General features: G+C 43.7%; 3 protein-coding genes across 3 annotated transcripts in view; 2 read left to right on the forward strand and 1 right to left on the reverse strand.

Annotated features, from left to right (window-relative positions):
- Nucleotides 1–7,910: 7,910 nt before the first annotated feature.
- On the forward strand, nucleotides 7,911–9,598 carry PYURF (PIGY upstream open reading frame; the record flags this gene model as incomplete). Its single annotated transcript, XM_079714392.1, has 2 exons — nucleotides 7,911–8,122; nucleotides 9,457–9,598. Exons 1-2 carry the CDS (start codon nucleotides 7,920–7,922, stop codon nucleotides 9,596–9,598), a joined length of 345 nt encoding a protein of 114 aa, XP_079570518.1. The 5' UTR covers nucleotides 7,911–7,919.
- Nucleotides 9,563–10,246, forward strand: PIGY (phosphatidylinositol glycan anchor biosynthesis class Y). Its single transcript, XM_079714404.1, has one exon. It carries the CDS (start codon nucleotides 9,692–9,694, stop codon nucleotides 9,905–9,907), a length of 216 nt encoding a protein of 71 aa, XP_079570530.1. The 5' UTR covers nucleotides 9,563–9,691; the 3' UTR covers nucleotides 9,908–10,246.
- Nucleotides 10,247–14,519: 4,273 nt separating this feature from the next.
- Nucleotides 14,520–17,487, reverse strand: part of LOC307056385 (E3 ISG15--protein ligase HERC5-like) — a gene marked incomplete at both ends in the record, with an annotated part of 41,684 nt that continues 38,716 nt past the window's right edge. The window contains 3 exons of the mRNA XM_079709157.1: nucleotides 14,520–14,725; nucleotides 15,781–15,883; nucleotides 15,965–16,148. Coding sequence (XP_079565283.1) covers nucleotides 14,520–14,725; nucleotides 15,781–15,883; nucleotides 15,965–16,148 — 493 coding nt within the window. The remainder of the gene's footprint in view (nucleotides 14,726–15,780; nucleotides 15,884–15,964; nucleotides 16,149–17,487) is intronic.

Here is a 17,487-nt window from a genome sequence, read left to right on the forward strand (position 1 = left end):
CTTAGTTAAAACTGAAAACACACAGAACTTTAAAATCAAACAGAAGTAGGTGGAGCATAGAGGAATTTTTGGGCAGTAAAAATACTCCATATGATACCATAATGGTGGTTACATGCCATTATACATTTGTCCAAATCCATAGACTGTACAACACCAAGAGTGAACCCTAAGGTAAACTATGGACTTTGGGTGACTATGATGTGTTAATGAGCCTTTTGAAAAATAATAAATATAAATCAAGCATAAATAATTTTTCTTTTTGTGAAATTTTTGGCAAAGTTGCCAATGAGAAAGAAAAGGAGAAACTTTTCAAATTGGAATTGTAAACGAGAAAAAATTTAAAAACAAGGAATTTAGAACTATATTCAGTTAACCACAGTTTTAAATTTACTGAGGCCTAGATTAGAACAGTGACTATGAAGATGAAAGTGGGTGAATGCCAGAGTATTTATGAAGAAACAAACTGTAAGAACTCACAACCGGCTGGGTGTGAAAGAGGTAACATAGACTTTTATTACCCTGCTTCTCACGTGGTCACTTTCCAAGCTGGGCTGCATGATCCAGAGGAAAACCTTGGGAAATGGCAGGGGTCGTACTGTGAGCACTACCAAATTACTTGCTGAGGCCTCAGGTGACACTGGTTTTGCCTCCTTTTATCCCTCCAATTTTACTGATAAAATCAGAGTTTTGCACGTATAATCAGTATCTTCCCCCACTCTTCAATGCTCTACTTTGAACCCTTGCAGAAGGAAAACTTCCCAAACTATTTTCCCCCAAAATGACAACTCTGTATCAAGGGGATGACTGTTTTCATGAATGCCCCCCAGTCCTTGTACTCCTCATTCTTTTCTTTTCTTTTTTTTTTTTTTTTTTTTTTTTGCGGTACGCGGGCCTCTCACTGCTGTGGCCTCTCCCGTTGCAGAGCACAGGCTCCGGACGTGCAGGCTCAGCGGCCATGGCTCACGGGCCCAGCCGCTCCGCGGCATGTGGAATCCTCCCAGAATGGGGCACGAACCCGTGTCCCCTGCATCGGCAGGCAGACTCCCAACCACTGCGCCACCAGGGAAGCCCCCTCATTCTTTTTGATAGTTCAGATCAGAGGTAAGCAAATCTTTTCTGTAAAGGGTCAGATAGTAAATATTGTAGGCTTTGTGGTCTATTCAGTTTCTGTTGCAACTGTGACCTTGAAGAATAACAGCAGCCACAGACAGCATGTAAACAAATGATAGCGGCTGTGTTCCAATAAAACTTTATTTATGAAAACAGGTGGTGGGCTCGATTTGGCCTTCGAACCATACTTTTCAACCTTGGGCCTAAGACTGTTCTTTTCAGCCTGAACTCATCTCCCTAATAAAAATTTAAATAACTCGCACGTATTGAGTACAAACTGTCAGGTACTATTCTAAGGGATTTACATATATATATATATATATATATATATATATATATTTTTTTTTTTTGCGGTACACGGGCCTCTCACTGTTGTGGTCTCTCCCGTTGCGGAGCACAGGCTCCGGACGCGCAGGCTCAGTGGCCATGGCTCACGGGCCCACCCACTCCGTGGCATGTGGGATCTTCCCGGACCGGGGCACAAACCCGTGTCCCCTGCATCGGCAGGCAGACTCTCAACCACTGCACCACCAGGGAAGCCCTACATATATTTTTATATTTTATTCTCATCAACACTCTAGGATAATTTATCACTCAGGGCTCAGGATAGGAAAAATAAATTATTTTAGGTATTTCCAGTATAAAGGAATTTAAGATAGGGAAGTACATGCTTATAAATTCATTGGAAGAGTTGGAACAGCAGAAATAGGGGGCTTGCTCTGGAGTTTTGGTGTTAAGGTCATACCCTCATAGCTGTGATCCATTGGGCAGGAAGCTGCTGCTGCTACCACTGCTGTTGCTGCCACAGCTGCCTCATATTCGAGAAGATGTGTCCAGAGGGCAACATAGATCCAACCCATGCAAACCTTGTGTCTGTCAGAACCTGCTTCTCGGCTCTCCCTGCTGCAGGAAGCTCGTTTCTGTCTCCCTTTCAAATCTCATGTGTGTGCAGAACTTACTGCATATCTACAACCCTAGCTGCAAGAGAGTCTCGAAAATGTACTTTCAGCTTTCCAACTTCTCCACACATATAGGTGGGTGAAATGGTGGTTGAGAGGGCCAAAGTAGCCAGCACAGACGGGTACTACTACTATTCCTATTTAAAGCCAAGTTGGAAAGAACTTCCTACCATTTCTCCTTGATTTCCTTTATTCTAAATAGACAAATTAATATTATGGGGAGTTGCTTATCTGGACACTTCCTTTCTGATACACATAGTTTTAATGACTTCTTATTTTTGAAATATGTATAAATAGAACATTTTAAAGAACAAAACAGTGGTGATGAGTCTCTTCAAGAAATACTATTCCTTGGATAAAGATGTAGTACATATATACAATGGAATATTACTCAGCCATAAAAAGGAACGAAATTGGATCATTGTAGAAACTTGGATGGACCTAGAGACTGTCATACAGAGTGAAGTCAGAAAGAGAAAAACAAATACTGTATATTAACGCATATATGTGGAATCTAGAAAAATGGTATAGATGGTCTTATTTGCAAAGCAGAAATAAAGACACAGACACGGAGAACAAACATATGGATGCCGAGGGGGAAGGCGGGGTGAGATGAATTGGGAGATTGGGATTGACAAATACACACTATTGATACTATGTATAAAATAGATAACTAATGAGAACATACTATATAGCTCAGGGAACTCTACTCAGTGCTCTGTGGTGACCTAAATGGGAAGGAAATCCAAAAAAGATGGGATATATGTATATGTATAGCTGACTCACTTTGCTGTACAGCAGAAACTAACACAACATTGTAAAGCAACTATACTCCAATAAAAATTTAGAAAAAAAAAAGAAATACTATTCCTCATTTCGTATGTTCACATCCTAATTATGCTGAATTTTTAAGCTGAAGATCAAACCTGGCCTTTTTTTTTTCGGCCGCACCACATGGCTTGCAGGATCCTAGTTCCCTGACCAGGGATCGAACCCGTGCCCCCTGCCCCAGAAGCTCAGAGTCCTAACCAATGGACCACCAGGGAATTTTCCAAACCTGGCCATTTTTGTAATCAGATTTGAAATCTGACAGTTATAGAGTCTTGATGGCTCATCATCTCTGCCAGCAACCTTCTGTATCCTCATTGCAAAATTTAAATTTGTTTTCACGGATTAAAAGGGTTTATAAAAGGGGATTAAATGAGTGTCTCCTGAGACCTAAGTAAATAATTTGACAGTGCTACATGACCCATACTTACTGATACTCCCCCAACCCTTCCATCAGGCACAGGTATCACTCCCTCCTTTGTATGCCTGATGTACAATATAAATTCAACAAATGTTGAATAAATACACAAAAAATGCATCATATATAAACCAGGATTTTTAGTTAACTTTATCCTAGGCTGTTTACTCCATTTAAGATTATGAACTTCTTGAAAATCGGGATCATATCTTTTACGCTTTTATACCTTTCTTTTTACCTCCTATTGAGAACATAGAAAGTGCTCAATAAATATTAATTTAACTGAATCAATAGTTTTGAAATAAAATACACATCTATCGATGATTAACCTCAAATATTAACCAGGAATATTTATATTTTAAAACAATTTTATTAAAGAAAAAATTTAAAAGAGAGAAACAATTAAAGAACAAGTCAGTAATATTCCAACCACCTAAAGACAACCAATACTTGGTTTCTTTTTTTGAGAGGACACATTTACATAACTTATATTACAGTACATTGCAAAAATTATTCTATTTTATTATTATTATTAATCTCTTACTGTGCCTTAATTTGTACATTAAACTTTATCATAGGCATGTATGTATAGGAAAAAGCATAGTGTATATAGGATTCGGTTCTATGCAGTGGTTCAGGCCTCCACTGCGTTCTTGGAACGGATCTCCCGAGCCTAAGGGGATGACTGCTATATTGACTTTAGGCCAGGGAATGGTCTGAGCAGATTTGATTTTCAGAAAAATCACACTGGAAAACAATAGGGGGGAATGAATGGAAGGGATGAGTCTGGAGGCAGGAAGATTAGGCTGGAGGCTACTGGGATACCACAGGGGAGACGTGCTGGTGCCCTAGACCAAGCAGGGTTGATGAGAAGGAAAGAGAGCTCCACAGCTCACACTGTACAGCAGGGCTAGCCAGTGACATTGGTGCCTGGGGCAGTATGACAAAGCAGCACCCCTTCAAACTAATACTTTTTAAATGGACACATCTATTTAGTGGACATGGAAAGAAACAAAGTATCCATTATTAAAAATTGCATGTCCATTTCTTTACCTTTATTATGTGTATCAAAGATAACATTTCAGGGACTTCCCTGGTGGTGCAGTGGTTAAGAATCTGCCTGCCAACACAGGGGACATGGGTTCAAGCCCTGGTCCAGGAAGATCCCACATGCCGTGGACCATCCAGCCGCTAGGATACTGGGATGTTAACCTTTTGTGTCAACTAGACTGGGCCAAGGGGTGCCCAGATTAAACATTATTTCTGGGTATGTCTGTGAGGGACAGATGAGATTAGCGTTTGAATCAGTGGACTCAGTAAAACAGCTCACCGCAATGTGGATAGGCATCATCCAATCCACTGAAAGTCTAAATAGAACAAAGAAATGGAGGAAGGAGAAATTCATGCCTTTTGCTTCCTACCTGACTGCTTGAGCTGGGACATCTGTCTTCTCCTGCCCTTGGACAGGGATTTACACCATGCACTCTGGCCTTCAGGCCTTCGGGGATTCAGATTGGACTTCACCACTGGCTTTCCTGGGTCTCCAGCTTTCAGATAGTAGATCTTAGGACTTCTCAGCTTCCATAATCATGTGAGCCAATTCCTCATAATAAACCCTATATACAGATATATAAACATATACACACCCAATTAATTGTTTTGCTGGAGAGCTCTGACTAATCTAGACAGTTCCTGCCACATAGTGGGCATTCAATAAATTAATAAATGAATGGCAAATATTAAGAATTACACTTCTAAAATATTTACAATTTTTATAGGTGAGAAATGGAAACTTCTTTGATGTTTGAAATTTGCATTACTTTACTATGGAGGATGAATATTTTTATGTGTTTATTGATCAACTGTATTTTCTCTTTTGTGATTTTTTTCATATTTTTTGTGCATTTATCCTTTGGACTCTTGATTTTAAGGAACTCATCACAACTTTAATTTATTAATAAAATTTTTGTGACTTTTGTTCCTAAAATAGATGTCATCAAATTAAGGAAACAACTGGCAAAATAAAAGCAAACCTTTGTAATCACAGAAAGAAAAGTACAAGCAGGAATAAATGTTAGTTCAAATATTTGATGACGCCATCTAGTGGAAAAGTGATTTTAATTTCTCTCTCTGAATCAGAGATTCCCAAATTCCAACGCCCCAAATTTGGTATTCATGGGACTTTATTAAAATATATATTCTAGCCTCCCCTCTACCTGGAGATTTCTAACTCACTTAATGTGTATAATAGCCCAAGAGTTGTGTTTCAATATTATCCACATCGGAAACTCTAAAAATTCCATGTCACTTAAAATTAAGGTTTCCAGTGGTACATTGTGCTTTCCTTTTTCATCGGAGTTTTCTACAGCTTCACCACAATAAGGAATTTTGCTGCTCTGATAACATTCTTTAAATGTGTACTCTGTGCCAGCCCCTAGGCTAACCGCTTCACTTGTATTATTTGATTTAATCCCTTCAACAACTCTAACAAGGTAGGTACTATTATTATACCATTTTACCGATGGGAAGATTGAGGCAGAGAGTTTCCCAAGGTCACAGAGCTAATATGGTGTGAGCCCAGAGCTCTGCGATGGGAAAGATCACAGCCATGCCAACAGTCAAAAAAGGACTACCTTACAATTCTGCCCTGTCACCTACATTCAGCTTAGTATACCACATGCAGAAATGAGTTAGATTTCTTAATTAGCGAGGGCTGTGTAGGGACATTTTGCAACTTCACGCTTATATGGTTCGGACTAATACTTCACACACTCACATGTTCCTTAAAACTTGGATGTTGATTGGGGTGTTATAAATTTGAAGATATTTTCCATATTTTGCTGTTAGTCTCCATTTTTCCCCAATACTAATATAAATTAAACTGATCTGCTTCAAACCTTTTATGTGGATGCAAACTGAAACTAATTTATTTATAACTTGTTAGAAAACCCAGCTGATACTCATCTATCAGCCAGGTGAGGTGAGATGAAGCTAATGAAGCTTGTCTTAAGCATGGGTGTCTGGCCCTACCCCACAGGGGTCCAAGGTTCTGGCCTGCTCAGCCTGGCCTGGGCCCACTCAGTGCCAGCAGAAGTTCAGCTCTGTGTCCCCATACCTCGCTGAAATTTACCTTTCCTACAGTTCACTCCTTCCCTAGGTATCAACTAACTACACCTGAAAAATTAATTCCTACTACTGCCCTAGTAGGAAATAATGTGAAAGTAACGTAGGAGCTTTACAATAGGCCCTCTTGAGGCTACATTCCTGACAATTGCCTATGCTGAAATCTTTTCAGCATTAGTAAACAAAAAGCATCAAATAATGTAGTGGATTTTTTTTAATAGAGTGAACAAACAAAATAAAAGTTTCCCTACTTTTACACTGTTGAGTGCAAGAGAAATTTGAATATATCATCTTGTATTTGTACCTCTATATTCCTCACTCCCATCCCTATCTCCGAGGAACACAAAGTGTGAAATGATAAAGACCAATGACGCAAGAAAAGGTTCAATATTTAGCAAAACAAAGGGAAAAGAATGATGACTAACAAAGAATCTCCTAGTATACTGAACTAGGAAGAATAGAGAAAATAAAAGTAGATAACATTAACTGAGCATTAATTTGTCCCAGGCACTTTTCTAAATGCTCTTTGTATGCATTAGCACATTTTAATCCCCAGGAGGGAATTTCATGAGGTAGGTGCAATTATTAATCTTATTACACAGATAAGGAAACTGAGTAGTTAGGTCATTTGCTGGAGTTATGGAACTAGTAAGCTACGCACCCCAGAGCCCAAGCACTTATTTACTACACTATAAGAAAGAGATAAAACGTGCATCATTTTCTTGGAGAGTCAGAGGCAAACCGGGGGCGAAAAATCCTTGAATGGATCACTCATTTAACTAATAGACGCTGTTATTGAGAGTTCTTGCTGTTTCCAAGCTCATTTATAAAAGCAAATTAGGTGTGCTATTATTATTACGCCATTGAGTTCACGATGAGTCCCACAGGGTAAGAATCTGGACATCTCAGAGGTGAAGAGGACTAAATCATTCTTTTCAGGTCCTTAAATGTTTTTAAATGAAAGGAGAAGAAAAAAAAAGTCTAAACGATGCTACAGGAACTGTGGTATAGTAAAGATTTACATAAAACAAAGTAATGTTTTTAACATACCCAACAGGACAGTGTGTTGGAAACCTCATTTTGGTGATAACCACGTAGGTCCAAGTGTAACACTGTGTGACTCTGAAGTTGGCCACTGGTTTCCTGGCAACCCTGCGATAAGCTCTGGTGAAAACTCAAGACACCCTGCCCCCCTCCCCACCTTAAGCATCGGTTTTGTTTGTAACTTGCAAATGCGCAGGAGAAGCTGCAAGCAGCCCGGACTGCACGCCGCGCTCTCAACTACCGAGCGGTGTCGCGGCAAAAGCAGTCGGGTCCGGAGCGTCGTCGGAACCAAAGCGCTAGCCTCCACCTGTCGGGGGCAGCGTTTCCCGAGCACCGGGGGGGCGGGGCCTGGCTGCTGGGGCTGGACTCCCGGGCAGCGCCTGCAGCGGCGCGGGTGGTCACGGGCGTGCAGGGGCCCGGTTGCGGGCTGTCAGGCCATGCCGCGCGGAGTTTGCGGCCGGGTCGCCTCAGCGCTGCGGGGGATACGCGCACAGCCGCCCGCGGTCGCCCAGAGGTGTGTGCACGCGTCGGTGTCGCGGCCGTCCCCAGACCAGAGCGAGCGGACGCGGGAACCGCCCCGCGCCTTCGACCCAGCGCTGCTGGAGTTCCTGGTGTGCCCGCTCTCCAAGAAGCCGCTCCGGTGAGGTTCGCCTGCGGCGGGTTTTCCGTCGCGGCCTCCCGTCGCGGGGAGGGGGGCGGGTGCACCGCATGGCCGTGGACCGCCGCCGAGCAGCCCTGGCAGGTCACTCCGGGCATGTTCTTGGTTGCCATTCCTTGGCCCCGGGGCCCGCCGGCTCCCTGGGGCCCCCCAAACCGAACCGCCGACTCCCCGGCGCGGGCCAGAGCGCGTGTCGGTTCTCCCCTGGCCGCGCCTTAGAATCGCCCGGGCACCTTTTTAAAAATGCATTTTTCCAGGCACCCCAGGGCGGGTCGAATCTTTCGGAAGGCCCGCGGGCGGGGCTTGAGCAATGGCGCATTTTCTTACAAGGACCCAAAGGGTTTCTCACGGAGAGCCGGGTTTATGAGCTCGTAGGACTCAAGACTAGTCCACGACGTTCCGATTTTTAAGCCAAGACGATGAAAAATGCAGTGGCCTCCAGAGTCTTGTGAAAACGCCGTGTACGGCCTTAAGCATGTAAGCGGGGGGTGCCGCCTTTTTTTGGCTTTCAGTTCTTGACTAGCCGGCTTTTGTCAAGGCCTTCTTAACCTTCAACGTAGAGTCGTTAGGGTGAACACTCTACCGTTCCAGGCTGCTGACTCGGAACCCTGACACCAGGAAACACCGAAATGGCATCAGCGGTAGTCTTGGGGTGGCAGATTGCTAGTAATCTTTATCTTCATCTTTTTCATTTCTCTTTTAGGGTTTTTCTCATAACGAACATATGACTCACTCAGTTTTCTTAAACCCTGAAATTACCATTTGATCTCCCTTTTAGCTAATTGTGCAAACAGCTCACTTGCAGATACGCTGCGTTCCGACGTTTCCTCATTTCTGCACTCTTCTCTCAAACTTTTGTGTTTCGATTTTTCAGTGGTTTCCTTTAAATGGATCAATAATGCTGCTCTATTAAGCATGTATTCTAAAATGAAGTTGACATTTCCTCTAGGGTCTGTTCCAGTAGTAAATGAAGGGGGGTTGTTTGGGGGTTGAAAAAAGTAATGAAGGAAGATTTGGATGAAAAGGGCAAATCTTTTCTGACTGGTATTTTAAAAAACTGAGGCATGGCTTGGGAATAAAGTGAAAAAGAAAATGAGAGAAACGGACTAAAATGGGAACAATTAAGAGATTCATTTTCTAAGAGAAGTGGTTCGATGATCTATTACTGCTTTTAGAATGAAAAGCAGTCTAATTCTGCTTTTCTGGGATTAACTTTTATGTTAAGAACTGGCTACATGTTACTGTTTATTGAACATCAAGCTCTTCCAAGCATTTTGTTCTCCACGATTCATTTTGTTTTTCTTTCTCCCCCTCAGATATGAAGCATCGACAAATGAATTGATTAACGAAGAGTTAGGAATAGCCTATCCGATTATTGATGGGATTCCTAATATGATTCCACAGGCAGCTAGGATGACACATCAAAATAAGAAGCAAGAAGAAATGGAGCAGCATTAGATCACACTTAAAAACGACAACACACACAACTAAACTTTCTAAATACCATCCACCTTTTAAAAAGTCAGAGTGGCGGGTAATAAGTGGAGAAGAATGTTTCTGTCTCTTCCTGTGTTGACTGTCCTTATTCCGTTGGTCTCGTTAGCAGGGCTGTTATACTCGGCCTCTGTGGAAGAAAACTTCCCACAGGGCTGCACTAGCACAACCAGCCTGTGCTTTTACAGTCTGCTCTTGCCGATTACCGTACCCGTTTATGTGTTCTTCCACCTTTGGACTTGGATGGGTATTAAACTCTTCAGGCATAATTAATACAACCAGAGCCAAGATGGTATATCCTAATGATATGCTTGAGTGTCTGCCTCTGAAAGCTCAACTACATGGAAATACTGGACACCCACTTAATGTGCAAGAAGGATGCTTTGCCTAGCTTCTGTCAGAGGTTTAGGACTAGGGGAGGCTTAAGCTGCGGAGGCTTCTTTACTGTACTCTGGTTCTGCCCTTGTTGTTTGAAGGTTCTCATTTATACCTGAGGTATCAGGAGAAACATTTCAACAAAGTGTCTTGTTGGAAATTAACAGCCCCAGCCATCATCTCATGACTTTATTTCTTATCCCATTCATAATTAAAAGTTACTAATTTGAAATCTTATATGCTTATTTTACATTCAGAGTCTGGTAAAGTCACATGTTAAGGATGACTGAAATAATTCGAGAGGCGCTCTGTTGGAGGAGCTGTAGAGAAATGCATTGGAACTAATGTGGTATAAAACTGTAATAAAATGGAAACTTCATGGATTTGCCAAAATTCTGAGTTTGTAAAATTACCTTCATTTCTTTGGCATCACATGCTTACATTAATAATAAGAAAATAAGATACTGACATTTTCCATAAAACGATTTGTAGTTTTGTGGGGTTTTTATCCCTTTTGGTCACTAGAGTGTGATTCTAAGGAAGAGAAAATGTAAAATATTCTAAATTTTAAACTTAGAATATTTAGAGAGACACATGATAGCCAAAACAATAATTTCCCAGGAAAGTATGTGCCTCTGGAGGTACAGGTGGGGTTGAAAGATTTGCAAATAGACAATTGTGTCCTATTGCGTTGAGGGCTACGTGTTGAGGCACATTTCAGTATATTTTCCTGCCATAGGAGACCTATAGGTTGGATGTGTTTCCTGTTGCATTAATTCAATGTATATACTGTAGTACAAGTCATGTTTTAAAAACTATGGCAAGGACTTCCCTGGTGGCACAGTGGTTAAGAATCCGCCTGCCAATGCAGGGGACACGGGTTCGAGACCTGGTCCTGGAAGATCCCACATGCCGCAGGGCAACTAAGCCCGTGCGCCGCAACTACTGAAGCCCACCCACTCTAGGGCCTGCGTGCCACAACTACTGAGCCCACGTGCTGCAACTACTGAAGCCCGCATGCCTAGAGCCCGTGCTCCGCAATGAGAAGCCTGCGCACTGCAACGAAGAGTAGCCCCCACTCGCTGCGACTAGAGAAGGCCAGTGCGCAGCAATAAAGACCCAATGCAGCAAAAAAAAACCCCAACCCTCCTCTATGGCAATATACAAATAACATGGAAGACAATAGAGGTACCCATCATTTCCTGAAATGGCATTATTTTTCTTTTTAATTTGCCCTAAATCTCATTATGGTCCGTGTAAATGAAAGAATTTTGCTGATAAGCACTGTATTCTGAAATCGACTGTGGCAATGATTGCACGATTCTGTGACTATACTAAATCCATTGAGTTGTACAATGTACATGGCTGAACTATATGCTGTGTGACTTGTATATCAATAAAGCTGTTACCAAAAAACCCCCAGAAAAACAGTATCTGTATGTTTGGTATAAGGCTCAGTGGTTCCAAGTCACTTGCTGGAGTCAAATGCTAGTCAGAGACACGGACAACAGTGGAATGTAGGTCTTCAGCCTGCTGAATTTTGTCTACCACGTTATGCTACTTCTATTGACCCCCTGAGATAGGACACACTCTCTTGGGAATTCTCCAACAGTTTCTCACGTTCCTTTCCCGAGTTCCTCAAAAGCACATCATCCTTGCTTTCTGTCCATTACGGGGACTCCTGCACCAGCTTCCCGTTACAGAACGCCACATACATCATGACACTGACCCCACCACCTACCGTTGTCGCACTGTAAACCCACCGTGAGAAATACGGCCTGATTCTTTCACTGACTGGGACTCCCCCCCGCTCTTCCTCCCCGATAATTAGCTGACTCCACAGTGGCAGGGACCTCCTGCCTCCCCAGAGCCTCTCAGCAAGACTGTCTTCCCTACTGTCCTCACCGTATCCCTGTCGGGGACCATCTTTAGCCACCTTGTGAATAAACTCCTTCCCACCAGCTTTCTAAGTGGGGATTTTCCACCCTGAGGGAGCAAGAAAGGACTTGTCATGACCTACTTTCCCTCTTCATTTTCTTCCATTCCTGCAGCGCGGGCTTTTAAGGAAGGCTCTTTCAACTTCAGACTCTGCATCTGTGACATGGAAGTTGTCACAGACCTGGTGGGAGTTTTAAGTGAGGCAGGAAATAAGAAATTACATGGTACAGCCAAGAGCCATAGTAGAGTCTCACTACTATGTGTGGAAAGGGGACAGAAGTTTTGTGCCACTTAATGAAATGCTCCGTTTGGAAGTGACTGCTATCTTCTGCGTAAGCCACTAGGTGGCACTTTCAGCTAACGCCTGGGACCACGGGCAGCTAAGCTCTTGGAAGGAAACTGAAAGAAGACTGTAGTTGGGGAATTCTGAGCTAGGTAGCCATATTCCACAAACTTATTAATTCACTCTCATGGCATCTACTAGACAGCCCTGACAGCTGCAGTGAATCCTGAGAAACGACTGGGAATAACCCAGACAGAGGAAGAGGCGGAACTGAAGACAGGAGGTGAGGAAGCAGGAGGGATATATCGGGTGGGATGAGCAGAGGGTTCCAGGCAGAAGAAAATCCATGTGTGAAAACACAGGAAGGAGACTGCAGCCTGTTCAGGAAACTGAGCCAGTTACAAACGACAAGAACGTGGTGCACTGTGTATGCAGGGCCGTGGTGGGAGACCAGGAGGCACGTCGGGATGGATTTGGGAACTAGAGTAACAGTGTTAACGAGATGGGACGTTATTGTTTGATTTTTAAATTGTTTTGATATATGCAGCTGATAAACACTATGGCTCGGGCTTCCCTGGTGGCGCAGTGGTTGAGAGTCCGCCTGCCGATGCAAGGGACACGGGTTCGTGCCCCGGTCCGGGAAGATTCCACATGCCGCGGAGCGGCTGGGCCCGTGAGCCATGGCCGCTGAGGCTGCGCGTCCGGAGCCTGTGCTCCGCAGCGGGAAAGTCCACAACAGTGAGAGGTCCACGTACCACAAATAACAAAAAAAACCCCACTATGGATCTTTTTCCCAGAAAAAGGAAAAAAAAAAGCACATGCAAACTTGCAGAGGTTTCGTGCGTCATGGACCCCTGGGGTGACGCGTGCTCAAATCTGCACCAATACAGTAGCCACCAGTCACATATAGATACTGAGCACTTGAAATGTGGCTAGCCTGACTGAGGAATGGAATTTTAAATCTCATTTGAGCTAAATAGCCATACATTGGACAGCACAGTTCTACACTTTTTCTGCCACTACTACCAACCGAAGTTTTCTCTCTTCAAAATTCTTCAACAGCTAAATCTTATCTACAGCAGGGGTCCATCTTATTCAACGGCGCAGATCTAGATTTCTAGCCTCACGGAAAGTTCTACCGGACAGTCTAGATACAAGGAGGCCAGCTGACAGACAACTGCAGCGATGGGACAGATGGTGAGAGCCTAAACTAAAGCACTGGCAGTGGGCTTAGAGGGAGATGAGAAGTAGAATCGTCAAAACCTGATTTAACGGAGGGAGTGAAGGAGAGGGAGGAGGGGAAGATGGCTGTAGGAGGGATCGGTGGTACCATTCCAAGCTGAGTCCAGGAAAACGGCCGTCTTCTGCTTGAACACGCTGCGATGCACGAGCTGAGAGGCATGCAGGTAGACACAGGCCACGTAGAAAGATGGCTGCAGTGCTGGGCTCGCTATCAGCTCCTGTCAGGCAAAGACAGAGAGACCTGGGTACCATCAGCATGGAAGTCATAACTGACTCCACGGCGACGAGGAGTACGTGCAGAGTGGGAAAAGACGCCTACACTAGCACTTTAGGTCAAGGGAGTGTACGAGAAACACGCAAAGGAAATGAGGAAGCAGCCAAGGAAAAAGAAAGCCTAGCAGTGCATGAGAGTTTTGAGGAGAAAGTAGTCAACACTTTCAAATGCAATAAATATCTTTAAGATGGAAATGGGCACGTCTCCATTGAAATTTGCCACAAGAAAGTCATTTGTGACTTTTACTAGAGCAGTTTGAGAGGGAGAAACCACCACTTCAGCCCCTGGACACACTACCCAGATGTTCGTGAGGTAAAAAAAATCCCTTCTGTCTCACTTGATGCACTGGGTTTCAGGGTCACCTTGTTTTAACAGCCTAATCTGTATCACCACTAATACATCTTACATGCAAAAACAGCCATTCTAAAAAAGCAGGTAGGGCTTCCCTGGTGGTGCAGTGGTTGAGAGTCCGCCTGCCGATGCAGGGGACACGGGTTCGTGCCCCGGTCCGGGAAGATCCCACATGCCGCGGAGCGGCTAGGTCCGTGAGCTGTGGCTGCTGAGCCCGCGCGTCCAGAGCCTGTGCTCCGCAACGGGAGAGGCCACAACAGTGAGAGGCCCGCGTACCGCAAAAAAAAAAAAAAATAAAAATAAATAAAAAATAAAAAAATAAAAAAGCAGGTAAACACACTGAACAGTCAGGACTGTTAATTTCTGAGTTAATTTTATTTTTGAAAATACTTCCCGAAAGGGGGGAACAGGGAGGGGTAGAGTCAGCCAAACCCTCTGTTGCTGTTGATGGCTACTTGAAGCGCTTCTTCTACTCTCTCCATTGTAGAATATTTAGGGAGGTAAAGGACACTAAAACACGTCTGTGCCCTTATGGGATCTCTCTCATTCAAATTTTCAGGACAGCAAAATGTTATTTTCATGTTCTTTAAACCTTTGATGTGAATTCTGTCCGTTCCTGTAAGAAACACTAAAAAAGAAGAATCAAAATGAGTGACCTGCTTCACAGAGACCAAAATTTACAGAGAGAAAATGTGTTTATTCAAAGACACTCATTGAGGGCCCCTGTGCAGTCCTACATTGGACTGCATTGGGGACCACTGTTAGCACAAAGTCTGACACAGTCACTGCCCGCAAGTGGCTTACAGTCTGCCTGGGAATAGTAGATTCTTGAGCAGGAAAAGACAAACGGCAAGAGAAAAATAAAAGGGTGTAAGACAGCAAACAAGGTGCCGTGGAGTTAAGTACCTTCTGAGTGTAAATGCTGGGGTTCAGAGCAGGGAGAGAGAATCAGGCTGGGATGACCGGGAGTTCGGGATGAAGTTGAACCTTTAAAGGAGGGAAAGGTACAGAGAGGCCACAAGGAGGTAGGTGAAGGTTCAAGGAATGGAAGGAGAAAGCTGGAGGTGGGAGGTGCAGAGTGGGCTCCAGAATGTACAGACAAGGGGACTGTTTGGCTGGAACAAAGATTTCCTATAAGCGCTAAGACTGGAGAGTTAGATTGGGCTTCTGGAGAAGTCTGAACACTTTCCAACACCCATGTTATCCACAGAAAAAAGAATAAGAAGATAAACGTTTCTCAAAAATAAGCTAAGGAAGTTGAGTAAGAAAATGAGAGAGGAAATCTTTAGACAGGTCTCAGGAAAAGCACCGAATAGGCATAAAACTGAGCTCAAGGTCTGAAGGTGAGGTAAAGTAGTGGAGACAAATGACAGTACACAGCCTGGCTCATCCCACAGGGGCTGGGTAACTGAATGGTGACACCAACTACAGGAGAAGCCTCAATATTTAGCTCAAAGAAAAGAAAAATTTAGAAGCAAGGCAGAATTGAAAATGACAGGAGAAAGACCTATATTAACATTTATTTTTTGATGCTGGGACAACCTGGCATTCCAGGACATTCCACTGGGCTAGGAGTAGCTCTGACAGTATGATTTGTTGCAGATGGTACCCATGACACACAAGATTTCCTTACCTCACAGAAAAGACATGAGAGTATAGATCTCCTCCCGATACAATACTCACCAAGGAATTTTTTCTTTTCCTCCAAAGTCAGTTTGTGTAAAGCCTTCCAAAACATCACTATGGTGGGATGTGAACTGTCGTATCCTTGTTCGTAACGTGCATTCTAGAGAAAAATGCAAAAAATAATATTCAGGAAACAAACAAACAAAATTTTAATTCAAACCACTTGGCCTTTATGATGTACCTTTTCAAATGTTTCCCAGTCATAATCTGTATTTCCAATAATCACATCCTTGAGTTCTTCAGGATGGAAAAATTCAATAATCTCCTTGTCACACACTTTGTAAAATCCTCTTTGAAACTCTTCATAAACTGCCTTTACAGAGATGTTGAAGATGTAACTGACATACTTAGAAACATAGTCTCTCCTTTAATGAAACAAAAAATGATTTCAGGTTACTGCAATATCCTGAACAAAACTGGGGGGGGGTGGTGAAAAGGATGATAAAAATAAAGTAAGAGACAGTGGCCTTGGGGTCCGCCTGGCAGCTGCTGCAAAACCTTCCCCAAACAAGGGGAAGGCAGCCACCTGCGCCATCTTTGCACAGTTGCCGGTGTGCAGCCCCCTGATTCTCGAAGGAGGGTCTGCAGTGCCACGAGGGGGCTTGAGACATCCACCGGTGTGTTATTCTTTTTTTTTTTTGCGGTATGTGGGCCTCTCACTGCTGTGGCCTCTCCCGTTGTGGAGCACAGGCTCCGGACGCGCAGGCTCAGCGGCCACGGCTCACGGGCCCAGCTGCTCCGCGGCATGTGGGATTTTCCCGGATCGGGGCACGAACCCGTGTCCCCTGCATCGGCAGGTGGACTCTCAACCACTGTGCCACCAGGGAAGCCCCGGCGCATTATTCTTGAATAAAGCACGAGAGCTTTGGAAGTCCAGCTGGGGCAGTGCCCCTTCACAGAGATTCAGGGCTAGCCTGGTGACTGAAGGCCTAAGGTTTGGAATTCTCCTCTTGGAGAAGTGCTGTTGGGATGGCTGGTATGCCCAGGTAATGGTTCCTGCCACTGCAACAACAGGCTGGGACAAGAAGTGGAGGGCAGCGTGCCTTCTACCTGGGTGCTGTGAATTCTGCTGACACAAAAGATGTCCTCCATCTGGTGCTGGACAGATCCTAGGAACTTTACATCTTTCCTGCATGAACCCATGTGAGCAGCTGTCAACCTCTGGGGGATGCGGGGAGGGGACTGCCTAGAAATTTGGGGGCCAAAATGAATTAGGCGGCCTTTACTTGGTCTTATCAAAAGGATACCAATAAAATATTCTAAAGCAGAAAAAAAAAGTAAGAGCTAGAATATCTAATAATTGGGTGCTTACCATGTGCCATGAACTGTTACAGCTGTTTTTTTCATGTATTGTCTAATTTAATCTTCATAAAACTCTGCAAGGCAGGTTCTTATGGCATTTTGGTAAAGAGGAAAAGAAACTGAGACACAGTGAAGGTACGAGATTGCTCAAAGTCACACAGTTAAGAGAACTGACAGATAAGAAGAGAAAAATTTTGGAAGAATAAAACCGTCCCTGTTATCTTTGGAGAATGGGCTTGGGAGACAGGGGAAACTTCCTATTTTATACTCTTTTGTATTGTCTGAATTTGTCAGAGTGAGTAATTATTTGTGCTTAAACACAAACAAAGAGGGGATTTATACATCTAGCTAGGATGGAGTAGCTCGGAGCAAATGTTCCCAGCGATAAGAACTAGAAAAACC

This window comes from Hyperoodon ampullatus, assembly GCF_949752795.1.
Source record: "Hyperoodon ampullatus genome assembly, chromosome: 1".
In the NCBI taxonomy this organism is placed as follows: domain Eukaryota; kingdom Metazoa; phylum Chordata; class Mammalia; order Artiodactyla; family Ziphiidae; genus Hyperoodon; species Hyperoodon ampullatus.